We start from the raw sequence: 27,779 nt of genomic DNA, 5'->3' as shown, positions 1-27,779 counted from the left end.
CTACGGTCGGACCGGATGGTCCACCGGTCTGGTGGCCTCGTTAGGGGCAAATTGCTAATCATTCTCTGGCGGTTGTACACCTGCAAACGTTGCTTCGAGCTTCGAGGTTAATCTCGTTATATCAGACACAGAGAGAGAGAGAGAGAGAGAAGGAGAAGGAAACCTAAATCGAGCTTGAACTTCAAAATGAAAATTGCAGAAATATCCTTGTGGTGGCGGCTCTGAGACGGAAACCTGTCTCGCTGGTTGTTTCGATGCTCGAGCTTATGCGACAAAACGATCAACCGATCAAGATGGCTCAGAATGGTGGTGTCGCGGCAATCGCTTACAAATGCTCTGAGAGGAGAATATACAGTTTCAGAAAAGTTCTATTTGATAAGAGAAAAACTAGGAAAAATCTCAAAACTATTTCTGTGATACCTCTTTTCAAGAAGGGTCTCCACAAATGTGGATCTGCTGTCGGTAATTGCTTCATCCTGGGGTGAGTTCGAACTTCCTAGCTCTTTCTTTATCTTTCATTCGCCTCTCTTATTTGGGTAGGTTAGGGGTGGCTTTAAAATTTTTTTTTCTTGACTTGTTTTTATTGAATTTCTATTTATTTATTGAGATATTCGTGGTAGAGGATCTGTCAGATGAAAATTATCAAATCATTATGTACTGTGCAATTATAAAATTAACCAGAAAAAACAGAAGTAGAGAAAGAAGAATTAGGCATAAATGTGATACTAGCACTTTTCTTTTGTAGATTGTTATGCAGTGTCTGAACTATTGAACCCTCCGAGATGTATTAAGTTAATTTTGTTCTATTAGCTATTGTACGTCAAATTGAAGAGGGTGGATGTGGAATTAAACTGGGGTGGAAAATGCAGAGAAAGGCTTCTGCAGTGCTAAACTGCTAGGTGATCAGTAGTACTTTTCAATAGTTGATGGATATACAAGACAAGATGATTCTAAGCTAATCATGCTTTATAGAACAGAGTGCTATGCAATGAAGAGACGGTGTATACGTAGAATGCTTCTGAAGTTTTCAAAGTACTTCCAACAGGGATTCCCACCCTCCCCATTGCAACCAATTTTGGATTAACAGATTGTGCTGCTTTCACAATTTCGCCAACTAATCATGACTACTCTGGCATTCCTCTAGCTTTCGTTGCATTTGGAAGGGAAGAAGCGGTCGCATCTTTAAGGGAAAATTGCCAAAGTTGCAGAGCAAATTGGTTGCTTCTTTTTTTCTTCTTTTTTTTTTGGGGGGGGGGGTCTCCTCCCTCTGCTCCACCTCTCAGATTATCCATTCTCATGTATTTTAATGTTAGCAAATTTTAGGTTTTGTATTTGTATAGGAGCCTATCATGTATACTGCCATTCTAATTGATTTTTATAGCCAATTTGAGGTTTGAGGCATACTTATATAAACTCCCTTCAACTACAACAACTCAGCCTTATTCGAACTAAATAGGTTGGTTACATGGATCCTTTTTCTCCAAGCAGCTCTATTCAGAGCCATACTTGTTACCAGTCCTAAGCTACACATGTCTTCCCTCACTACTTCTCCTAGAGTTATTTTAGGCTTACCCTAGGATTTTTTAGCTCCTTCAACTTGAATCAAATCCCCCCTCTGTACTGGTGCACTCAAATGCCTCCATTGCCCATGTACATGCCACCTCAAATGACTTTTTCGCAACTTATCATGTATTGCTGCTATTCCTAGATTTTCTCTGATTCATCCTTATTTTATCATTTCTTGTTTTACCACTCATCCATCTCAACATCCTCGTTCAACTATGCTAAGTTTGTTAGTTTGTTTATATGTTGTTTCTTCATTGTTCAACGTTTAGCTCCATGCATCATTGCTAGCCATATAACTATCTGATAAAAATTTCCTTTAAGTTTTAAGGAATATGTCCGTTACAACACTCCGGATGCACCCCTCCACTTCATTCACCCTACTTTAATTCTTTGTGCAACATAGTTCTCTATTTCTCCTACCTTATTTATGATTGAACCTAAGTCCCTAAAATTTTCACCACTTTGCTTTCAATCCTATTGTTACTAAAGTTACACACCATATACTCTGTTTTTGTTCTATTTATCTTAAAACCTTTTGATTCCAAGGTTGATCTCTATAAGTCCAATTTTGTATTTTCTTGAATGTCTCCAGTAAGCTCATCTATGACTAGTGCAAACAAATAGGGGCTTAAAATTGGCTTTTCATATAATCCAATTGTAATTGAGAATTCACTACCCTCTCCCCCCCACCGTTTTTACACTAGTTACTACTCCACATACTTATCTTTAACTATGTCCACATATTTACTTGAAATACTCTTCTTATCTAACACTTGCTAGATGAACTCTCTAGGGACTGTATCGTACTATCACATTTTTTTTTTAGGTCAATAAATACCATATGGATATCTTTCTTACTTTCTTTTAATCTTTCCATAACTCTCCTAAGAAAATGAATAGCTTATGCAGTTGATATTCCTAGCATAAAACCAAATTGATTATCCAATATATTAGTTTCTTGTTTTAGGCGGGTTTCAGTTACTCTCTCCCATAATTTCATTGTTTGGCTCATAAGTTTTATTGTAGGGGTGATTTTCAACTTTCAAGTGCTTGGATTTTTCACAATCCTGAAAATTTTATAAATCTTATCATGGTAAAACATTGCTAAAAACAAAAAAAGTCCGGTAAAATAATATTTTGTTTTGATGTCCATAAAATTATATTCATTCAGGCAATTTTAATAGTATTCGAGCACTTTTTAAAATAAGCTTGACGTGAATATAATTTTGTTGTTACAACTCAGATTTAAGTAATCTTAGATTTGTTGGAAAGCTGGTTTTGTGTTATTCCTAATGCACAAGTCTTATATAAAAATGAAATCATTTGACCAATCAAACTTATTATAGAACAAGAACATTTCTCTAAATGTCAATTTTTTATGACTTAATTTGACTTAATGTTGATTTTTTATGATTTGATGTGGCTTAATGTTGATTTTTTATGACTTGATGTGGCTTAATGTTGATTTTTAATGATACAAGGTATATGTAGCATACTAAATAATGTTAGAAAAGAGGGAAAATAAGAAGTAACATTTTGTCACCTTAGGCGCCTTGACTTGTTGCCTAAGCACTTAGCTAGCCCTCCAACGCCTTGGTTAGCCTTGGCACTTTGACAACTATGATAGTTATTAGAACTTTGAATATCACCTTTGTATAAATTGAAATCACAATGCTTTCCCTCCATTCATTTGACATTTCTTGTGCCTCATAATCTTATTGAACAATTTAGTTAGCCGAGTTATTCCACATAATCCTAAGCTCTTACGCATCTATACTGGGATACCATTTAGACCAACCGCTTTACCTATTTTCATTTGCTTTAAAGATTTCTTTACTTCAGATGTCTTATTCTCCGTATATATCTAAGATTTTGTGGTTTCTTAATGGTTATTAATTATTTCAACCTTTTAAAACACTATTACTTGTATTGTTTTCATTTAGTAAGTTGTAGAAATAGTTTTTCCATCTCTCTTTAATCTCCTCATCACATATTAATACATTACCATCTTCACTTTTAATGCATCTAATATGATTGAAATATCTACTCTTTTTTCCCCTCATTTTTTCTAGTTTATAGATATTTCTCCCTCCTTTATGCCCAAATTTTTATAAAGGTTCTCATTTTTCTTGGTTCGTTCTTTCCATACTATCTTCTTAGCTTCATTTCGAGCAATTTATTACTTTTTTTAAATCCTCCTCGTTTTTAGCTATTTGCCAAGTTTTAAGATTAGATTTCATAGCTTTAATGGCTGCTTGAACTTCCTCATCCCACCACTAAGTTACCCTAATTGAATGTTTCTTTACTTTAGATTCACGTAAAATATCTTTAGTTTAATATAAGCTGACATCTCCTTCCACTTCATATTAGTGTCTTCATCATGGTTCCACCTTCTTTGTGTTATTAAATTATTTGTAAATGTTTTTAAATTTTCTTTTAAGTCCACCATCTTATCCTAGGTCAAATAAACTCATGGTTCCTATAATTCAGCCTTACAATATTTACATAATAACATATTTAGTCAGAAAGAAATCTATTTGGCTACTATTTTGCCCAGTCTTGAAGTTTATTAAACATTTTTCTTTCTTTTCAAAAGCATGTGTTTACTATTGATAAATCATAAGCTACAACAAAATCTAAAACTGAACTCTCCTCGTTCCCATCTCCAAAACCATCTCCAAAACCATATCCTCCATGAATTCTTCACGACCTCTATATCTCTTCCAATATCTCCATTTAGATCTCCCTCTTTAATAGCCTTTTCTTCTTGATTAGTTGCTTAAACTACTCTATATATGTGTTCTCAAAATTGCTTAGTATTTTCATCTAATCTGATTTGGAGGTGCTTATGCACTAATTATATTAATTTCCTCTTTTCCTGACACAAATTTGATGGATATTGTCCAATCACCAAATCTTTTAACATCTACAACATCAGTTTTAAATCTTTATCTATTACTACTACTACTTCCACCTCACTTTTATTACTATTGTCCCCAGTATACCAAAGGGTCATAGTTGTCTAATTCTTTAGCCTTTTTACCCTTCCATCTATTCTCCTGTATACAAGTTATGTTAATTCTTCTTCGTCTTCTTCTTCTTCTCCTCATTGCATCTATCAACTCCAAATTCTTTCCCATCAAACTTTCTATTTTCCACGATGCTAATCTAATCTTACTCTTTTGGACAAGCTTCTTTACTTGCACTCGTCCGTGATGCGAGAACAATACTTTCCATTGCAATTGGGCGCTGAAGCGGTGTGTCACTTACAGGGGACACATTTGCTAACCCAGGTCATATTGCAGTGCGTCGCTTCCATGGAACACCCTAGCATAATGTCGAAAATATATACCTCTAGAGTCCATGCAAAAGGGTTTTGACTAAAGTATTTGCAATACCGACTGCCAACCTGACTCACCAACCCTCCTTCTTTGTCTGAGCTTGGGACTGGCAGCATAAACACTGGCGGACTTACTTATATAAACTCCCTTCCCCATCCAAAATCTATGTTATCATATTTATAGAAATTCATTCATTGAGATTTTCATTGCTGCCATAAAATAATCAGTTAATGTTGTGTTTTGGAAATATTAATTATATGAAAATTTTACACCTATGAATTTGGGTGGAATTGTGGATCTTCTTTGAGGTGCACATGCTGTTTCTTTCCAAGGTTTGCAATTTTCTCAAGTTATTATCATTGTCGGGACCTTAACTATATGTTTGTTTTTCTATAATATGCAGAATGGCTTACAGAGAGAAATCCAGATCCACAATTTTGGAGTCAACGAAACATAAAAGGGTTCCTATCTTTGTCATGATGCCTGTTGATGCATTTTGTGTTGATACTTCTGGGGTTCCAAGGATTAGAAAGTATGTTATTTTGCCTTGGATTGATTCATGCTTAATTGTTGTTGCTAAATATTAAATTTACTTGGTCCAAGTTTCAAATTTGACATCAATGGTAAAAAAAAAAAAAAAAAAAAAAAAAAAAAAAAAAGAGTTCAAGATATAAAGTACTTTCTTGAATATGTGATTCATTAACATCAAACTTAAGTATTTTGCTCTCATTCCATAGGTTATGGGAAACAAATACATAAAAATGATAAAATTCCTACATCATGGTCCTCAACACACATGTAGTTCCTAGCCAGCTCAACTCATTGTTTCAGTTCTAAACATGGCAGTACAAAACTACACTTGTTTACCACTTACAAGTTACAATATTGCATATCAGCCTATATTGTTACACATAATGCTGCCCTTCATTCTTCTAAAGCTGGGTCATTATACCCATCAGTGGGTACTTGTTAGACGTTGTTTGAGGATCTTTTTATGGCTGTATCCATAACATAATCCACTTCAAAATATAATGATATTTAGTTAATACTGCTTTAACCTACCTATGAAATTAACTAATTTCATAAGCTTAATTATTTACACTGATAATTAGCTACCAAATTTCTCAAATTGCATTGTCTGCTACTACTTTTCACGTTATGTTTTATGCAATAATGCAAGTTAATCTAACTTCTAGTTATTTAGAGTTTAAATTGAATTTAAAAAAAAAAAAAGATAGTGGTTTTTTTTTACCATTTATTTTGACATTTGCTCAAAACTCTAGCTTCTCTTCACCCCTGCACTATTAGAAACTCCCCAAGGAACAGGCTTATTTTGTATCCTGGGGCCTCCCCTCTACCATTTTGTCTCCCCAATCTCCCCCATGATGTTCCTCTGGTTGGTTAGTTGTTAATGGCTTGTCCCCCCCCCCCTTTGGGTTTGTCCCCTTTTGGTTTTGTCTTCCCTCTTGCTCCCCTTTGTATATCCTCCTCCTGCTTGGTAATGAATTTATTTATTCATCCAAAAAAAAAGAAGGTTTAAACATCACATATCTTTGATAAATTTGATTGAAGGGAGTTGTTTTTGCTATAGCACAAATGGAACTACAAGTTACTCTAAAAAATGGTTTTGGGATGGGTTTAAGCCGGCCACCAAATTCTCATTCATTGTATCAAATCAGTGAATTTTCCCAAACTTTGCTGGTGGTTTGGATTTTTACAATTCCCAGGCAATTCACATCGTACGAGTGAAAATAACAAAATATAGGTAAAAATTTGAATTTCTGCTGAAAATTTGAACCATTGTTAGAATCTCTCTCTGTTTCTGTAAAATCCATTCAGAACATTTGGGATGGCACCATTTACAAGTATTGGATCACATTTGGTTATATAAATGGCATTCTCTATTTCCTTTTTTCTTTTCGGCCTGTTATTTTCTTTACTGGTGACCAAGACCTTGAATATGTTCCTTCTTTGTTGTTTCAGAATCAAGGCGTTAACTATGTCTCTAAAAGCGCTCAAGTTGGCAGGTGTTCATGGAATCGCAGTAGAGGTTTGGTGGGGCATTGTGGAGCGACATTCTCCTTTTTCTTATAATTGGTCTCTATATGAAGAGCTCTTCAATCTTGTATCTCAGTCTGGGCTGAAGTTACAGGTTGCATTGTGTTTTCATTCTAATGTGCATTCATCTTCTAAGGGAAAAGGGGGTGTCAGTCTTCCACTGTGGATTATGGAGGTAAGCATATTTAAGTTTATTCATTTTGGAAGCATTACACACATGGCTTGAGGAATCGGAATAGGATTATCTATTCAGTTGATTAGGATTGGAATTGGCTGATTTGTGCTTGATTTCTAGGGTTCAGGCCAATTCCAGCTTAAACGGAATCAGAATCCGTAGAGACCAATTCCACTTACTTGAACCCTGTGACTTCAAGACAGTATTCTAGGATGTTAGGGATATGAATGGGCTGAAATTCATTACAGGACTGATCTGCTTAGGAGATCTCCTAGGATAAAATCCTATCCAGTTAAATCTTTCTTACCATACTTAATGTGATTCTAACCACCTAATACCCAGAATTGCAGGTGAAGACAATGACCATATTTAATAAAAACTTAATAGATTCGTCGAGACAGTTCCGAGAGGCCTGAAATTCTGGTTGAGTATTCAGTTTTGAGAGGTAGGCAGACCTGAAAAGTTTGAAAGAGCTCTGATGGTCAGATTCCAAGTTATTGAGGAAACCTACTGGAACTAGGATTCTTGAGTAGAAATCCAGAACTGCAAAATTGATGGCTGTCTTTAGGGTTCTAAATCAGAAATCAATGAATCTATTGATATCAAGGATTGATCATTAAATAGAAGCAGAAATCAGAAACAGAAAATCCAGAATTTGAGTAGACAATGTAGGAGTTCTGAAATTTTGATTAAAGTTTAATGGTTTTTGAAAACAAGAACTGAACTTATAACTAGAAACAAGAAATAAGAATAGTAGATAAAAGTTGAGAAGGGCAGATGTCTCTCTAGCAGAATAGTGTATCAGCAAAGCATAACAGAATTAAAGGAAGTAAGAAAACTAGTAGCCACAGGTTGGCCAGTGTTATATGCCAGTCCCAAGCCCGGATAAAGGAGGAGGGTTGGTGCGTCAGGTTGGCAGCCGGCGCATGAAAGAAAACCCTATCCAAACCCTTTAACACGGATTCTACAACCTCATATTGTAAACGTTATGCTAGGGCATTCCACACCAGAATAAGCGATGTGCTATACTATGACCCGGGTCTAGTGAAAAGTGAGCAAGGGTTAGCTAGGGCATTCCTTGTAAGCGAAGTGAAGCTCTGGGTCGTTGCCTGGATGCAGTGACAAGTGGGCAAGGGTTCTCGCACCGTGAACGAGTTCGGGTAAAGTAGCTAGTCCAAAAGTGTAGGATTAGATTAACATCTTGGAACAATGGATCTTTAACGGGTAAGAGTTGAATTGATAGATGTTATGAGGAGAAGAAAGATTAGCATGTATTCAAGAGACTAAATGGAAGGGTAAAATAGCTAAGGAGTTGGACGTGTTTAAACTTTGGTATACAAGGGATAGAAGTAATAGAAGTGGAGTGGGCATAATAGTGGATAAAGATTTAAAAAAAATGATGTGGTGGATGTTAAAAAATTTGGAGATACGATTATGGCTATCAAGCTTGTGTTGGAGAAAGAGATTGTCAATATAATTAGTGCTTATGAACCTTAAGTAGGATTGGATGAAAGTAGGTTACAATTTTGGGAACACGTGGATGGATTAGTGCAAGGTTTTAGTTAAGGAGAAAATATTATAATAGGGGTTGATCTGAATGGACATGTTGGGAAAGATCATAGAGGCTATGAAGGTGTATATGGAGGATATGGTATTGGAGAGAGTAATGAGGAGGGGATCTCGGTTTTAGATTTTTTTTTTTTATGAGCTATATATTGTAAATACTTACTTTGAAAAGAGAGAGGAGCATTTTGTTACCTTTAAAAGTGGGCATCATAGTAGTCAAATAAATTTCTTCCTAACTAGAAGTTTTGATAGATTGTTATGTTAGGATTGTAAGGTTATACTAAGGGAGTGCCTAACCACACAACATATATTAGTGGTCATGGATATGTGCCTCCCTATTCAAAAGTGTAAGAAAAGGTGAGCTTATTTGTCACAGTTGGTGGAGCTTTAAAGGAGATACTTTGAAATCATTCACTGATAAAGTGGTCAAAACAAATAAAATGGGACTTTGAGGGAGACACTGATACAATGTAGAATGAGATGCGACTTGTTTTAAAAAGGTTGCTAATGATGTCCTAGGTGAATCAGAAGGAATACGTCATTCCTTCAGGTAGACTTGGTGGTGGAATGATGAGGTTCGAGCAACCATTAAGACTAAGAAAGCTAATTTTAAGACATGACAAATGACTAAAGATTTAAAGGATCTACAAAGGTCTAAATTTGCTAGAAATGAAGCTAAGAAGATTGTGGGAAAAGCAAGGGCGAAGAAATATGAAGATCTTTATAACAATCTGAGCACAAAGAAAAGGGAATTAATAAGGTAGTTAAAATGAGGGAAAGGAAGAGTAGAGATCTCTACCATGTTAGATGTATTAAAAGTGAAGATGGTAAAGTACCAATAAGGTATGATAACATTAAGGAGAGATAGGAAGTTTGTTTCTACAGCCTACTAAATGAAGACACTTTGAGTAATAGTGCCTTAGAAGACTGCGTTACTCATCAAGACACACATGTCGTTGATATGTGCAAAAAATTGGCATGTCTAAGGTAAAAAAAGCTTTAAGGAAGATGAAACTAGGTAAGCCACAAGACCCAGATGAGGTCCTAATAAAAGTGTGGAGGAGCTTAGGAATCTGTGGTTTATCTTGGCTAAGCAAGCTGTTTAATAAGATTATGAGCCCAAGGAAAATGTAGATGAATGGAGGAGAAGCATTGTGGTTTCGATTTACAAAAATAGAAGGTGATATTCAGAGCTGCAATAACTATAGAGGCGTAAAACTAATGAGTCATACTATAAAATTATGGGAGAAGCTTATTGAAACCCACCTAGGGAAAGAAACTATTATTACGGGAACCAATTTGGATTTATACCAGGAAGATCCACGACAGAGGCTATTTACTCAGGAGACTCATAGAAAGATTTAGAGATTGTAAGAAGGATCTCCATATGGTCTTTATTGACCTAGAAATAGCTTATGACAAAGTCCATAGAAATTTAGGCACCGTTTGACAACATTCTGTTTCTGTCGTTTTTGCGTTTTCTTATCCCAGGAACGGAGAAACAACCTAAAAAGCATTTGATAAAGTTGTTCCGTTTCACCCATTTCTAGAAACATAAATCAAAATTTATGCTTATTTACAATTCTAGAAACGACTTTGACGAAACAAGTTGGACTTATTTTGCCGTTTTTAGAAACGAATTTGAGAGAAAAAAAGGCTGTTGTGCCCGATAAATCTTTCAACTATTTAAACCTAAAAAGAGGCAACCAAACCCTCACTCCCTTTTGGGCATCCGATGATACTATTGGATTTTGTAGTGGCATTATTTCTACAAAAAAACGTTTCGAGAAATAGGTTTATCAAATATAAAAAAATCCGTTTTTGTTCCTAAAAATGTGAAAAGCCGTTTCTGCTGTTTCTAGACACAGAAACAGCAAAAATGTTATCAAACGGTGCCTTAATCTACTAAGTATTACAGAAGAGAAGTGTTTCGAGTAGATATGTGGATATAATTAAGATATGTATGATGATGTGATGACTAGTGTAATAACTGTGAAGGGTCAAGGTAGTGAATTCCCATCTACAATTGGGTTATATCAAGGATCAACTTTAAGCCCCTATTTTTTTGCACTTATCATGGATGAATTAAACAGACATTCAAGATGAGGCGCGCTTGGTCCAACGGTAAAAGTACAAATGTTGCGACTTGGTGGTCAAGCGGTCGAAACAACCTCTCAACATTTTTGGGGTAAGGCTGCGTAGTTCTCGTCCCCTAGACTTTGCACATGTGGGAGCCTCGTGCACCAGGTATGGATTTTTTTTTCTTTTCAAGATGAAGTTCCTTGGTGTGTGCATTTTTTTGATGACATTGTTTTGGTGGATGAGACAAAAGCAGGGATTAACACCAAGTTGGAGTTATGGAGATCAACCTTGGAATCAAAATGTTTTAAGATAAGTAGAACGAATATAGAGTATATGATGTAAACTTAGTTACACGAGGATGGATAATGAGGTGGTGAAAATTGATGAGAGGGAGGTTCCACAAAGTGATTGTTTTAAGTAACTGATCTCAATCATAAATAAAGAAGGTGATATAGAAGATGATGTTTCACAAAGAATTAAAATATGATGGATGGAGTGGAGAATTGCATCCGGAGTGTTGTGTGATTGACGTATTCCTTTAAAACTTAAAGAAAAATTTTCTAGGGCAATCATACGATCAGCTATGATGATGTGTGGTGCAGAATGTTAGGAAATTAAGAAGCATCATGTAGTTAAACTTAGTGTAGCAGAGATGAAGATGTTGAAATGGATAAGTGGTAAAACTAGGAAGGATAAAGTACGGAATGATTATATTAGAGCTGATTTGGGAGTAGCTTCAATACATAATAAGCTACGAGAAAGTCGTTTGAGGTGGCAAGGGCATGTTTAATGGAGGCCTTTGGATGCTCTAGTACGGAGGAGTGATTTGTTTGATTCAAATTGAAGAAACTAAAAAAGCTAGGGGTAGACCTAAAATGACCTTAGTAGAAGTGGTGATGAAAGACATGCATAGCTTAGGTCTTGTATCTGGTATGATGTTGAATAGATCTGATTGGAGTGCAAGGATCCATGTAGCCGACTAATTAGTTGGGATAAGGCTGAGTTGTTGTAAGAAAACTAGTAGCTGAAGGGTAGGAGAAATTCAGAAACTAACATGGAAATTGATGAGAAGATAGGGGGGAAAATAGAAAGAGATACTGATCATGAATCAACTTGATTGCAGGCTTGGAATCCTGACAGAGCCTAACCTGGAATCCACCAGGCCTTCACTACTGAGTCCAAGCAGTACTTGGTCTGAAATCCACAAAACCAGCAGAAAAAGCTTCTTCATTCATTAAATCGTGGGGTTAGGATGTAGCCCTTACACTTTATTTATGGAGTTGGGTAAAACCCTCTCAGACTCAATAGCGGAAAGGCTAAGCCGTTCCTGATCAGGAGAAGAAAACAATTCAAAATAGACTGTAAAACCTCCCATTATATGGCTGTGATTGGGTGTCCTAAACTAAGACATTGAGAAAATAAAGGAAATAGACCGGAAACAGGTTTGGATTTATAGTAACCTAATCCAGCCTGAGTAATAACAATTGGAATTTGAATAATACTGAAACAATGAAAATAAGACTCCAAAAACCCCACGGTTCTTGTTCCAAGGAGAACCAGTAACTGAAAACCGCAGGTCCAGAAAAAACGCTGGAAAACTAGGCCATACTTGAACCATTGGCTGACCTGGTCTTCTTCTTCCTACGATTATACTTGGATTCTGCATCAATCCCGTCTTTCTTTTTTAGCGAAAGTTTCAGCATCTTTCAGTTGGAAGTTAGATGAGGGAGAAAGAGAGAAGAGAGGAAGGAAGAAGAGGGAGGGAAGTTGAGAGAAGAAAGAGAGAGAGAAGAGCGCAAATCGTGGGAGAGCAATGAGCTCTTCCCACCTATATTATGTTCAGACTAATTAGGGGAAATTACAGTCATACCTATGGAGGTAAAAAGAAAAAAAGGAAAATACATCTTAGGATAACATAATGTAAAACAGTTCCAAAAGTACCCCTATTGCATAAACTCTAAGACTTTCTCCATTACAAAAAATGCTAGATTGGATAGAATAAACCAAGAGATCAAAATTTTCGGTGTGGCTTTTGTAGGGGGGGTCTTATAGAATGATGGGACTCAACCCCTTGATATGCACCACATGCCACTGCGCGATTTGTAACCTGAGCTTATGGTATTCTTAAGTAGTAGCTTAGATTTCACCTATGCTTTTGACATGTGCCTGGTGCCTTTATCAAAGAGGGAAAAAAACAGTTTTTTTTTTTGAAATCTTCAATAATATGAACTGAAGTGAAGCCACAAGAACTAATATGTTGCATTTCTTTTTTCAGATTGGCTATCTGAATAGGGATATCTATTATCGAGACCAAACGGGGTCTTCGAATGATGATTATCTTACATTAGGAGTGGACCATCTACCTTTATTTTGTGGTCGAACTGCGCTCCAGTGCTATGAAGATTTTATGCTTAGTTTTGTAAAAACATTTCAATCACTTATGGGAAACGTAATTGAAGAAGTAAGCGTTGGACTTGGCCCTTCTGGGGAACTGAGGTGATTGTTTTTCTTGTCTAATTTTTTTATCAAATTTGAAGCCTTCACAAAATTCTCTGACAATGTAGCCTGTAGGTACCCGGCCCATCCTTTTGATGATGGTAGATGGAGATTTCCTGGAATTGGTGAGTTCCAGTGTTACGATAAGTACATGTAAGTCCTAGTGATCTTTCAGCAGTATCTACATGGTCATTTTTGCTTCAACCAAAAAAAAAAAAAGGTCATTTTTGAATTTTCATTTTTGCCAAAACAAGTTTTCTTTGTCAGGATGGAGGACTTGAAGAGGGCTGCATGTGAGGCGGGAAGACCTCAGTGGGGAGATAAGGGCCCGCAGAATGCTGGCCGTTACAACAGTTTTCCGTCTGGAATACCGTTCTTTGAAGAGGGAGGAGAAAGCTTTCTTTCCGATTATGGTCGCTTTTTTCTTGTATGTATTTGTTAAACTTTTCTCTTTTGTCTTTTCAATATCAGCTCCTTAATCAAAACCACAGAGATATGGTGCAAAATATACTTCTCCCCTTTTGGTACTGAAGCATCAGAGCATTGACTACGCACTCGGCCACTCCAGAAATTTCCTTGTATCATCTGGTAAAATATTTACAGATCAACATCTAAGGCCTTCACCGGCTAGAGTTGACTGGGTAGAGTCTGGTTTGTCTAGTGATAGTTTAAGTGGGCATGCTACTTATTATATATTTGGTTAGCATTAGTGTGAGAAGGAAAAGAGAAGGAAACAAGAAAAAAAGGGAAGAAAAAGGAGAAGAGAAGAAAACTGAGATTGAAAGAACTTTGGCACTAGAATTTCCCCCGAGTTCATTCAATCTCGGTTTTCTTGTCTTCTGCTTTTTCATCCGTTCTTGTTTCCTTCTCTGGTCCTGAAGATATTAACTCCCTCGAATTCTCTCTCTCGGTTCTCTTCTCTTATCCTTTTTCTTCCTTTCTTCTTATTGTTTCCTTCTTTGGTCCAGAAGATATTAACTTTGATTTTGTGACAGTACCAAAAAGTACTAACGATATATGTTTGTCATAAAAGTATATAATAAGCAACATTTTTAACAATATATATATATATATATATATAAACTAAGTAACACACTTAACAAGTCAGATAAAATAGTAGTCAAATTAAAATTACAACAGTTGACTTAGTGGTTGTGACTTCAATGAGTGGGCAGTTTAGGGTTCAAGCGTCCTTGCTTGCATTTATGGGCTTAATAACCTAGTGGTTAAGGTGTCACTTATAATAACCTTGGTCTTCTGTTCAAGTGCCCTAGTGTTCTAGGTCCAATATCTTATATTTTGCACCTCAATGGAGTTGCTCAGTTGGCAAAGACCAACACCTCACAATTAAGAGGTCATGAGTTCAACCCTCTTTGGGGCCTAAATATATATATATATATATATAAAGAAAAAAAGAAAAAAAAGGACTAAGTAATGTATTAAAGAGTCCTACTTATAGTCAAATTACAATTACAACGAAAGACTAACCAAGTAAATAACAATGACTAAAATAACTTGATATAAACAATGACTGCTAAGTACTAACTAAAGACTCCCACTCACGGTAAAATATTTAACACTCCCACTCAAGCTGGAGTATATATAACAAAGGCTCCAGCTTGGAACAAGAAGAATAGATATTAATAGCAGAACCAGAACCTGTCTTGAACATACATAGCAGTCGTAGATGATAGTGTCCACTGAGAGAGCTTCAGTCCGGTAGCAATATCAATACAAAACAAACCAATCATCAGCAGCATCAGCAGAGAAAAATCTTCATGTTGAATAAATCCAAACAACAACGAAAATAAGCAGCAAAGAATATTGACCGCAACCCAAAATATAATAGCAGCAATAACAACATCATAAGCCTTTCTCAAGGAAGGAAAGTAGTAATCTTCACAAAGAAGACATAAAAGTGTAGCGTAGTAGTAATATTCAAAAAGAAGACAGATAAAAGTGCATCATAGGTTGCTGCGAACCACAAATAAAAGAGCAACATAGGTTTTTGCGAAGCATAGGTAAAAATGTTGATGTATACATTGATGTTGTCCTTACCTATCAGTTTGAGATTTTAGGTGAAATGGTAGCAAACATGGTATCATAGATGTACTAACTAGATGCTCAGTGCTCGAAGCATCTGCAGTTCTGGGCTTCTTAGGCAAGCTAGGGTTATCCTCTGGAGTCTGGACCCCCTAGCTCCTTCCTCTCTCAAGTTTGCCGAGATTTAGAATAGTTTACCTGCTCTCCCTTTTGGAGGTCAATCAAGTAATGATACAATCCTTTGGCTCCACTCTTGACTCCTCAAATGGGCTCTTCAATGTCAAGGCTGTCTGGGACCATATCAGATTGCATGGGAATCCGGCCCCTGGCACAGGCTTATTTGGTTGAAGTATTATATCCCTAGACTAAGAGTCTTCATGGAATGCCTCCCTACGCAAGCTTTCCTCATTCAAAGAAGGATCTCTGTTTCCCCAGCATGCTATCTTTGCGGTTCTGAGCCTGAAGACATTGACCATCTCTTTTTTTCCTGCCATTTCTCCTCCATTTGGAACTTTGCCTTCTCCAAATGTTGGCCGGTGAGAAGAAGAATCCTTCCTATCCCTAGGGAGTGGGTTTGGATGGACATGACCTTCTAAGGGAAGAGTATATGTGACCTGGTAGCCAAGCTTGCTTTTTGTGCTTCAATCAACCAAATCTGGATGGAGCATAATCATAGGAGATGGACCTCCAACTCTCGGCCTCTTGAAAAGATTTGGAGCTCCATATTTTTTGATGTAAAAACTAAGATCTCTAAAGTTGCTACCACTTGTCTCCCACCCCCTAGAAATTGCCACATTGTAGACTCTTGGGAACTTCCCAGCTCTGTTATTAGGACTCTGGCCTCCTCTTGAGGGCTGGGGTTTTTTTCTTCTCCCTCCCTTTCAGGGGTCTGTATGTATTTTCTTCTCTTTGGTAATGAATTATTTATTTACCCAAAAAAGAGGTCCGACTGATTGTTGTGTAAGGATTGTAAGGTAATACACTTATACTTGGGGAGAGCTTACCCTTTCAACATAGATTGCTGGTCTTGGATATGTGCCTTAGTATATCGAAGCATAAGTTAGGAAAACTTGTTTGCCCTAAGATAAGGTGGTGGAGATTAAAAAGATATTCCTTGGATTCATTTACTGATAAAGTGGTCAAGCAAGGGAAGTGGGATTTTGAGGGAGGCGCCAACACGAATTGTATTAAAAGGTTGCTAAAGAAGTTCTAGGGATGTCAAGGGGTATTTGGCTGCCCCCTAGAGAGACTTTGTGGTGGGATGAGGAAGTCTAGGCAGCCATTAAGATTAAGAAAGATAGTTTTAAGACTTGGCAAAGGAATAAAGAGGTAGAAGATAAAAAGAAGTGTAATGCTACCATAAACGAAGCTAGGAAGATTGTGGGGAAAGCAAGAGTGAAGATATATGATGATTTGTATAACAATTTGAACACAAGGGAAGGGGAAAAATAGATAGCTAAAATGAGAGAAAGGAAGAGTTGAGATTTCGATAATGTTAGATGTATTAAAAGTGATGATGGTAGAGTGCTCGTAAAGGATGAAGACATTATGAAGGGATGGGATTGTGACATATAAATGGAAAGTTCGAGTTGGAATGGCCCAGAAGATTGCATTATCCATCAAGTCGTCACGCGCTATAAATATGTACGAATGGTAGAAGTGGCAAGGTTAAAGAAGCCTTAAGAAAGATGAATGTAGCTAAGATGCCAGGGCCAGATGAGGTCCCAATTGAAGTGTGGAAGAGCTTAAAACCATGTGGGTTATCTTGGCTAACCAAGCTGTTTAACAAGATTATGTGCACAAGGAAAATGCCAGATGAATGGAGGAGAAGCATTGTAGTTTCAATCTACAAAAATAAAGGTGATACTCAGAGTTGCAATAACTATAGAGGTATAAAACTAATAGTCATACTATGAAATTATGGGAGAACGTCATTGAAGCCCACCTAAGAGAAGTATTAGAGTGTATCGTATCATATCAGAGATACGCAAGATATGCTAAACATACACATAGAATTGGACAAGATTTGCATTGAAGCAGACTTTTGCACAATAAAGAAGTATAGATTAACAATATAGAAGATGTATCATGCATAAACACTAAAATGGAGAACAACACCGTATTGATCGACAAGTGCATTCAGTTGAAATTGTTGTAAATGATGAAATTTCTTACATGTAGCAATAGTCTATTGTTACATGCCCAAAATTTTCAAGGAACTTTACTGGGGGTAATTTTGAAGAGAAAAATGCACAAAACCTTGCCTCAGAGCTTTTGTTCACGATTCTGGTTCCATAAAATACATTCTGCTCCTATAAAGAGACGTATTGAGTTGTATCAAAACTGTATCTACCGTATCAGCTGATACGGCTCGATATGGTACAATACATACCGTTAGTTGGATTTTTCAATGTTTGGGTATCTGTACATATCAACATGTATTGATCTATTTCGTACTGTATTGGTACAAATCGATATAAAAATTTTTTTTACTAGTGCATGTATGGTATTGATACCGATCGATACTGATATGTATCAGCCAATACGATATGATAATCATCGATACTTTAAACAATGCTGATAGGATCATTTTTTATGAACTTGTGTCTTGTGATTAAAAGGAAAAAAGGTATATAAAACTTTGTAATAGTGTTATTATCTTTCTTATAGGAATGGTACAGTGGGAAGCTGATTTGTCATGCAGATGCCATTCTAGAAAAGGCTGCACAATTGTTGAAGACATATGAAGAAACTGGGGCAAATCCAGTTTTATTAGTGGCCAAAATTGGAGGAATCTATTGGTGGTACCAGACAGATTCGCACCCGGCAGAACTAACAGCTGGTTACTACAACACAGCTCTAAGGGATGGCTATGATCCATTGGTTTCTGTGGTTTCTCGTCATGGAGCTGCTTTGCATATCTCGTAAGTTCCAGAATTAACTAGACTTCTTTTTCCTCGTGTTTTGAGACTTGATGGATTGGGTCGAACTGATGACCCATTCTGATATAGTGTCCGCGATTGATTTATTTGTCTGAAGGGACTTTAAACTTTTTTACTGTGATCCAATTATCTTTATATGTTTTTGATCTGCATGACCTGACGAGTATCTATTGATATACAAATAACTTGTGTTTCTGGAATGATCTGGGACAAGTAGACTGTTTTGATGTATTTCTTGTATGACGTAGAAAGAGCATCAGGTCTGACCACTGAATGTTTCCTACCTATGAAATGATCAGCTTGGTTGGGTTATTGAGACCAATTTTCTGAAGGACTGTCGGTCGGATGGTTGAACCACAGTAGGACTATTGCCCTTTCCGGGATAATGGTTCTTATAGTCTAACTGGAGTCCTAATATTCATTAAATTGTCAGCAGATTGTCTGGTTTTGATGGTCAGGCCCTTAGGATTGCTTGGACCATCGAATAACTGTTGTATAATTGACATGTATATTATTTGTTTCATTATGGCAAAAGTTCCTCTCAACTGTGTGGTCAAGAATGTATCCCAGGACTGCATTGCCTAGTTGTGCCCCCCTTTTGTTATTTATTTCCTTATGGCAAAGGTTCCTCTGACTGTATGGTCGAGAATGTATCTCAGGACTGCATACCTAGTTGTGCCACATGGAAACATGATGTCACTAATCCAATCATTGGATATCTAAAGAATGCCATGCATTGGCCATGTATCATCTTTCAGAGTTAAAATCAATCATATACTCCACACCCCCCCCCCCCCAAAAAAAAAAAATTAATTGGCATGTTCCCCTGCATTGTTTCAGCCATCCATGTCTTTATGCGCCATTTCGTTGTCCTGGATTTTTTGATGCTTTATTTTGCCACTTGAACTTCTTATGGGATGAAACTTGACATGTGAGCAAGGGGATATTGGGTCTACCTGTTCAAAAATTGCAGCACAATCCGACCTGCCATGTGGTAGATATTTTCAGTCCAGAGATACCCTCTGGATTACGCATTCCAGAGAAACTTTTCTCTTTAGAAGTTGAGGGGACTCGATGCCTGGATCTTTTTTGGAACATAGAAGACCTGAAATCACATGCCAGATTGCTTCTTTGACTTGGATGCTATGAAATTTATTCATACAAGAAACAGTGGGTCCTTGTTTTGTTTTCAAGTCTTAAAAGTACAAAACAGTGCTACGTTTACAATATTTTTTTTATTGAATTATAGGATCATTCGGATTATAGACCACAGATCATTTCCCCTGAATGTTCTGATGCTGTCCAGTTAAAAAACCATTGAGAGTTTGAGACAATGTAATTTTTCTTAAGTATTTATATAACCATATGATGGACGTAAAATGCTATAAATGAGCTAATTCTCACCTTTGTAACTAAGGATAGCAACAATAATATGAATAGAAAGAAATTTAACATTATATTGTGACCATCTTCAATCAGGCCCTTACTTGGGACACTTATTAGCTAAACCCAAGCAATCAATGACATGAGCTCCTGATTGATGTTCTTCATCTTTGGTCATATTCTATTAAAAAGGACTATAGATGTGAACAAAAAAGGAAATGTAACTTTGTATATTCATTCTTCAATCAGGCACCCACTTGGGACACCTATTGCTTGAAGCTAAGTGAGCAACAATATAAGCGTTTGATTGAAGTTGCCAACCTATGCACATAAGGTGCCAAGACAGTGCCTTGCCTTGCCCAGTGTCGAGGCTTGCACAAGCTTCACATTTGACAACACTGGGAAAATTAAAAAAGGTTTAGTATGCTCCAACAAAAAATGCATTCTTATGGTTAGGATCATCTGAGCCCAGCTGATTTTTACCTTTTAAGCCTGGGCAATCTGCCAATGTTCAAGATTGGATCCATTCAATATTTCATCCCAATCTCTCTATATGTGGCATAAATTCTATAACCCTAAAGCCAATACTTTGTGGGTATGTGTGTGTAGCCGACTTGTACTGTGAGGATTAGTTCTTACATTTAGGTCCATTAGGAGGATCTGGGTTTCAACACCAAGGTTGGATCTTGTTTAATTGATTCTGAATTGTCCAACCCCAAGCTAGTAATAATTGTGGTTTAGGAGGCATACGGTTGATAGTAAGGATATAGAGGTAATTGTGACGTAGGAATGGCAGTGGCCCTGCCAAGATCATAAAGGGAACTAAAATTGCTTTTTTCTTTTTATTTTGTTCTTGTGTGCTGTATGTGACATAGTAATATAGCAATAATTAATGGGGGATGTGTTTTCTAGGTGAGTCACTTTGCAAAGAAATCAAGATGATGGCAGAAAATCCGTGTGGCAGCTTAGTTGGTAGCCAAGTAGGGCTCTACTTGGCATTTCCACTGAGGTGGTAAATTTCAGCCAAAAGCACAATGCAATGTGCTAAACTGGTCTTATTTTTCTGTCCATTTTTGGCTTATAAAGTATGAACTCTTGACAGCTGGAATTGCAAAGAGGGTGGGGGGAGCCTAACACATAGTGGGGCCATATAAAGTTTAGGTAGACTGTGATACTCATATATGTGACCATGTAATAGATCGGATTCTTACGTCTTCCTTATAAGTTGTAACTCAGTGATTTTGTATGCTGAAAATTATAGTTATGCAGCTTGGGAGGTGCTCTGAAAGGCCTCTAATATTACCTCGCCCTCTTCCAATGTGCTATGTGGTAAGTTTTAGACTTTCAGTTCTCTAGGTATAAGCCTGTGATTTTAATATCCTTATTTGTGAAGGGGCTTGGGAAAGTGATGTTATGCTGTGCCTTGAAATATGAAATACACAAGGGACTATGAAGCTGATTTGACAATGACATTGGACATTTGGCCAATCCTGGGGGCCCAATTAGATTTTCTGGATTGGCCATGCCATCCCTCCCCTTAGCTTCAAAAGGGTGGTTGTCTTCAGAGGAAAAGGTTACAATTTCCAGTTATAACACCAGATGGATCAGATGGTTATCCAACTGAATCTTATGAATTATTTCTATAGCTGTATTAGACAGCTGAACCAGCTGGCCAGGTTACCAGGGCATGCTGAACAGGAAATGAAATTTCAGTTTTTGCTTTCCAGCTAATGGTACACCATTTACCATACTCGTTGGATTGGCACCCTGGTCTGGTTCTAAAAACATTGACATAACCAGGATCTGTTGTGTGTGTAAATCATGTACCAAGTTCCATTTAGGTTTGAGATTGTTGCCCATCCACCCTCCTGACCTTATTTTTGTGTAAAATCATCTGATTGGTTGAATTTATCATTGCGTTTCTTCCCATGCTATCCCTGGGATACCAATAATTCATATGATTTTTTAGATGCCAATAAATCTCCAAACCCTTTTTTTTGTAAAGATGCTGATTTTTTGTTGGATTTTTTCTTGTAGGTGCTTAGAAATGATTGACAGTGAGATTCCACCTACCTATCTATGCAGCCCTGAAGGTCTACTCCAGCAGGTAAGATTTTCATTCTTACTGAAATTTTATATTTTGATTGTAATCAATTTATAATCTTTTGATGATTCATGTACCTACTCCCCTGTTATGGTTTCAGTTGACCTTGTTGCTTTGAGGAGCTCTTTAGTCACTATCTTCTTGGTGTGAAATTGGTCTTAAGTGGCTCTTTCCGGAGGTTCACCTATGTAACTTCAGAGAACCCAGCACGTTACTGTCAATCGGAACAAAGAAGGAGAGAACACAGAGAAAGTGAGAGAGAAGAGGAGAGAAGATAGATAACTGAGCCAGAGAGAGACTCGGAGTGTAATCCTCTCGCTAGACACATTTATAATAACCAAAGTTACAATCATGAATTAGGAAACACAAATAGAATAGGAAACTACCTACTTACAGCAACTACTAACCAAACTAATCACTAACTAAGCTTTGCTCACGATAGGGACACTCCCCCTATCTATCTGAAGGTCCAATACATCTATCACCACAAAAGACTAGGTTCAATACGTACGACACCCCTATAGACCAGAATTATAATTTAATAACTTAGAAGGATTTTCTAGGTAGCCCAAATATCTGTGATGTGGCAGCTAGGGTTGACCCAAATTTTGTGGACAGGTAGAACCCGAGGTCCCCTGCCCACCTGTTAAGTTTCAGCCCAATCTGAGTTTTCCATGTGGCAAAATAAAGCATTCAATTATCTGTGATCACTATGAGTGTACATTCCAATACATCATATGGGGATTGCTGAAAAATAAAGGTTGCATGGACATACATGGAAGGTGAATTTGGGTATGAAATTTGTGACGTGGCGAAAACCAGTCCATTACCTAGGTATCCAACAGAATTGCTACATCACTTTCATGTGGCATAATATGGTCTGCCGTCAAGGGAATCCTCTATTGGTGGGCTGCTAAGGACTTTTTTCCTTAAATATATATGGAAGAATTTTCAAAGAGGTGATAGTTTAACAAAAACAAGAAGCATCTTTGAGGACATTCTTTTTCTTTCTTTCTTATTTTTGGTTTTTTTTTTTTTTGGGGGGGGGGGATTGTGGGAAGAGAATCCTGTGCTGCTTCTCTACTTTGCACCATCATCATCTTGACACCTTTAGCGATACCTCATTGCAATTACACCACATTGTATTCTTCAAAATTTTAACTTCCTGTGATAAATGAAATAGTAGCAATCTATTTCGCAAGCAATGTTTTTGCATACAAACTCCCATATATAGATTTCTTTCTTTTTTTTTTGGATTTTTTTCTCAAATTATAACAATCATGTGCTTCTTCTATTTCTTGTATTTCTTCAACCTTCACAATGGAATTTTCCTACAGATTCGTTCATTATCAAAGGAAAGGGTAATACAACTCACTGGGAGAAATGCTAATGAAAGATTTGATAAGGTACCATTGTTTCGTTTCCATCCACTATTTTCAGTTTCCTTTTCTCCTGAAAGCAGGTAAGGCATAATTTTTCTTTTTACCTGCTCATGTGGATTAATTGATTGGAAGTCTAGAGCATTGAAATATGGATATAAACACAACAGTTGAAGCTTTATAATGGCTTAATAAATCTAGAACCCTGATATTTTAGTAGTAATAGAACCTCCATTTTTATGGTTGATAATGGTAATTTAATGCGAACTCTTTATTGAAAGAGCTTTCACTATCCATTGCTTTCAACCTGAACCATATAAAACCTATGGAAACTTAAAATTTTGTTTTCTGTCGTTTTTTTTCCCACTTATTCCAATCGCATTCTTCTTGCAGGCTGGACTCTTGCAAATAATTGCAAACTGTTACCATCCACAGGCAGAGGCTGTACGGTCATTCACTTATTTCCGAATGAATGATAAAATTTTCAGGGTCGAGAATTGGAACAACTTTGTCCCTTTTGTGAGAAGAATGAATACAGCAATGTAAAGTACAGTAAAAATCAATTTAATATTTATACCCTATTTTTTCAATAATAAAAAATTTGCAGTGTCGTGCAAAATTTGATGCAGTCATAGGACTATTAAACTAGGAAAGAGTAAGTGGTAACAAGACATTGGGAAGGCCAAGAGACTTGACGTGATCAGAAAAGAAGCGAGTGGTTATGAGTTGGAAGGAAGAAGAAGGCGTCCCCAGTGCATGAGGCTCCTGCCACTGTGGAGTCTGGGGAGGAGCCAAGGAGCAAGTTGAAGGAAGACATGGTCCAAGATTCAATGGAATGGGATTCATGTGGCCAGACCGCCTAGGCCCCAGGTATTTGTATGAGGGTTCTTTGGCTGGTAGATTTCAAGAACTAATTAAATTTTTGCTGCTTTTTCCTCCATTATTTTTAAATGAAGATGGTTGGTAATTTCAGTAGTTCGTCTGTCTTACATACTGAGAGATGTATCCTCGAATTTTTATGTTGCATATTGAACTTAGCATCAGATGTGTGGGTTGAATGTAGATAGATTTTGGCGAGGAACATCTATGATCCTTGATATGCAGAGCTTTTCTTGTGATGGCTGTATTTGGTTGCGAGGAAAATGAAGGGAAATGAAGTGAAATTAGTATGGAAAAGAAAAAAAAGTTTTGTTATCATGACTCTGTAAGTTGTCTAAAATTCATATTATATTTGATAATTATACTTCAGATGTAATCTTTATTTAGAACTAAACAGATTTGTTGCAAAGTAAAATAAAATTTAAACCAGATTTGGGATTTTTTTTGAGTTGGTTGCAATATGATGTGAGGTAATAATTATGAAATTTATCCATTTCACTTCCTTTCCCTTTATTTTCCTTGCAAGCAGAAGCAGGCGAGGGTGATAGAAATGTACAATTAGGAAGTAAAATGAATACTTATGTGAAATCAAATTGGTGGAGACTATTGTTTTGCTGCAATATATAAGAAAGAAAGCAACTGTTGAAGGAACTGCAGATACAGCCTATCTGGGCATTGAGAGCTCCTGTAGATACACTCAAGAGGGGAAACTGGAAAGACATCTCTGCTGATGGGAACTTAGCAAATATATCCTATTTGGCAACTGAGAGCCCCTGCAGTTGCATTAAGATCAGTGGTTAGAAGTGAAGCTGGCCTTGCAAACATGCTTGAAGCCTTTACATAGTTCTGTGAATTGTTGTTGCCAGAAGAAGTAAAGAATGCTCCATTCAGCATTAGATCCCCAACTGATCTCCAGTTCCATTTCTTCCACTCATCCTCTAATGAGTCTATTCTTTTAGTTACCTGTCAAGTAAGAAGCAAAAATGTCCAGTGTTAATCGTTGGATGGGAATCTGTATGGCATCCTCCAACCCCATAGTCCATTTTAATTCCATGGTCACATCTATATGATGTTGCACACAATACGCATCCATTCACTAGTTCACCAATGTATCGGATTGCCCGTATCTGTTATCGATATTAGACCGATACCGATATGGGATTTTTTTTTATAATGAAAGTTTAGTTTCACAGAGAGAGAGAGAGAGACTGACTTCCTTGAGGGAATTGCTATGAGGTGCAATGAAGACATTCCCTTGACTGTTGATCGTTGGATTGGCACTTCCACCGATTGCATACATCTCCCAACCACTATATAAATTATTCACAATATGAAAATATCCATGTCTACACCTGCAACCACACCAGGATATTCATTAATTAATAAAGAACTGCCTTGGTGTTTTTAGCTCAAAGAATAAAAATTATGAGAAAGGTGCCTGCTAGCTACCACAATTAGTGAGCTTTTAAACTGGTTGTAATGAGGCCTTGAGATCAATTCCTGCCTTAATGGGTATCAAAAGAGGAGCTAGGGTTCCTATTTCTTATTTCCCGAGTCTAAGACAATGTACATATAGGAGGATTAATTATACTGATCCAATTTCCTTCACCCACCGAGAAGAGAGAATCTCTTAATGTCTCTTGAGTTTTTCTTCAAGTGTAGTCAGTGATATGATCCTATGATTAGACTTTGGGTTCATCAAATCCTACACTCTATTGTTCATGGTCATAGATACCTTTCCTGGTTCAATAAAAGGGTTCAACTTCTTATAATGAATAGGGTTAAAAAAAACCCAGAATTGGGATCTAGACCTCGAAATCAACATATTCCAGGCATTAGGGTTTTTCAAGTAGGATTGACCTGAACCAGGTCGGGGAGAATTGGGATCGATTTATTCAAACCCGATTCTTAAAACCCAAATGGTGAAGATATTCTTGGTTCAACACTTTTGAAATAAACTGGGTCCATCTCTTAAACCAGGGGTTCTCATTTAATAATGCATATCTGGGTCAAGGCACACAATGAACCTATGGAATAATGCAGTGCCCATCTGGGTGTACTTTGTCAATTCACTATATTTATACCTTGGAATTCTTTGAACTAGGCCTTCTCCAAAGTAATTGAAGGCAATGGTAACCTGCATATCCTTATCAGGAAGAAAGTCATCACTATGACCCATAAGCATAACTTCATCATGGTAAGACATGCGATTGTTGGAGATGGTGATGGATGTGGATCCATAGGTGACATCAATGAGTCCATCATGGCAGTTAGAGAGAGTACAGTGATCAATCCAGACATGGGCAGAGCTGAAGATGGAAATCCCATCTCCATCAGAAATGTTTCTCCAACCATAGTGAGTGGGTGAGTCTCTAATCTTGGCATTCCCTCCTTGCTTACAATGATGGATGTGGATGCCATGGATGATAATGTTAGTCACATAAGATAGTGTAATGCAAGGCCCATTTGATATTTCCACATTAGCTCCTCTTCCATCTATGGTCTTGAATGAGTTAACAAGAAGCTCATCCTTCAGTTTTATGACCATGTCACCTTTGAAGATGATCCATAAGGGTTCTTCCTGGATGACTGCATATCGTAACGTACCGGGAATTGGGTTGACCGGGTCGTCATTTTTTGGGTCAGTAACAACGTAGAACTCGCCGTCCCGGCCGCCGGTGGCGTCTCGGCCAAACCCTACAGCACAATCTGCTAGTATTTTCCGGTTGGTGTAGTTGTGCCAGTCAGTGTCACACCTCCAACAGTCGTCAATGGGGTTGCCAGTCCTACATGATGGGTCTGCGTTCTTTGGTTGTCCTCTTGGTGAGCTCCTGGGTTTTAGAACAATAACAGAAGAAGCTTATGAGAGTATGAAATTAAGAGAAGGAAAAGTAAAGAGGAGAAGACTCACAATGCCAACTTAGTGGCCTCATACTCAAAGCTAGCTATAGGTAGATGAAATTTTGCTGCTACCCAAGTTGCAGGAACTTTTCAGCTACCCAGGTTTGGAGTCAAATAAATAGAATCTCTAAAAGTATTTTGACAAAATACTGAATAAGAAAGGTTCCAGCAACCTAACGGCAATTTTTTTATTTTATCGGACTCTTCTCAACTACTTTTGCGTTCAACTTCCCTTCAACCACCATCCAATGATTGGGAAAGCTTAGACACGCATGCTAACACCTGACAACACATGAGAATGTGTGTCCAACTCCTTCAAACTGTAGATAAGTTGTTGGAGGATTGGGATCCTCTCCAACACCAACGATCCTCCAACGACTCATCCAAGGGCTCTGAAGGCTTGGACACATATCCCCATGTGTTGGGATATATGACCAAGCCCTTGGATGGTCGTCAGAGGGGCGTTGGAGAGGAACCTGATCCGTTGCTAGAATGCCATTGATGTTGGAAAAATCATTTTACAAAAAATTTCTTCCATAACTATATAAGCTCATACCATTCGTTTGATTCAGGACTTGCACTTGCACTTGCACTTGCACTTGCACTTGCACTTGGGGCTTCAAAGTTTGCAGAGTAAGTGAAGGTGGAGAAGGAGGAGGAGGTGGTACATAAGAAGAAGGAGAGAACAAAGAAGAAGGTGAAGGGTGGCATTTTCTTATGATTTTAACACATGGAAAAATAGACTTGTGTTGCAGAGGTTGCAATAGGATAGCAGTGGTTTTATAGAGCTTTCATGATAATGGAAATGGTTGAACACTGTTCACCGAGAGGGACATTAAAGAAGTGCCGTAAAAAACAAGTACG

General features: G+C 37.3%; 2 protein-coding genes across 6 annotated transcripts; one reads left to right on the top strand and one right to left on the bottom strand.

Moving 5' to 3' along the window:
- Positions 1 to 71: 71 nt before the first annotated feature.
- LOC122059425 (inactive beta-amylase 4, chloroplastic) lies at positions 72 to 24,460 on the top strand. 5 transcript variants are annotated; one of them, XR_006134044.1, is made up of 12 exons: positions 72 to 481; positions 5,311 to 5,439; positions 6,891 to 7,140; positions 13,064 to 13,284; positions 13,360 to 13,437; positions 13,552 to 13,711; positions 17,998 to 18,251; positions 21,690 to 21,759; positions 23,094 to 23,162; positions 23,529 to 23,677; positions 23,765 to 24,005; positions 24,203 to 24,460. XR_006134044.1 is itself a non-coding variant. In XM_042622203.1 (11 exons), exons 1-11 carry the CDS (start codon positions 255 to 257, stop codon positions 23,799 to 23,801), a joined length of 1,644 nt encoding a protein of 547 aa, XP_042478137.1. In that variant the 5' UTR covers positions 72 to 254; the 3' UTR covers positions 23,802 to 24,178. The 5 variants fall into 5 exon arrangements, 2 of the variants coding, with proteins under 2 accessions (XP_042478137.1, XP_042478138.1); XR_006134043.1 differs by having other exon boundaries at positions 24,199 to 24,460; XR_006134042.1 differs by having other exon boundaries at positions 24,174 to 24,460.
- Positions 24,461 to 24,572: 112 nt separating this feature from the next.
- On the bottom strand, positions 24,573 to 27,779 carry LOC122059426 (probable pectate lyase 18). The gene is made up of 4 exons (XM_042622205.1): positions 27,472 to 27,779; positions 26,099 to 26,845; positions 25,228 to 25,366; positions 24,573 to 24,977 (listed from the first exon to the last, which is right to left on the bottom strand). The coding sequence occupies exons 1-4, from the start codon at positions 27,624 to 27,626 to the stop codon at positions 24,753 to 24,755; spliced, it is 1,266 nt and encodes a 421-aa protein (XP_042478139.1). The 5' UTR covers positions 27,627 to 27,779; the 3' UTR covers positions 24,573 to 24,752.

This window comes from Macadamia integrifolia, chromosome 13, assembly GCF_013358625.1.
Source record: "Macadamia integrifolia cultivar HAES 741 chromosome 13, SCU_Mint_v3, whole genome shotgun sequence".
NCBI lineage: Eukaryota > Viridiplantae > Streptophyta > Magnoliopsida > Proteales > Proteaceae > Macadamia > Macadamia integrifolia.
The sequence above is the reverse complement of the archived record's forward strand: the minus strand, read 5'-3'. Positions and strand labels throughout refer to the sequence as shown.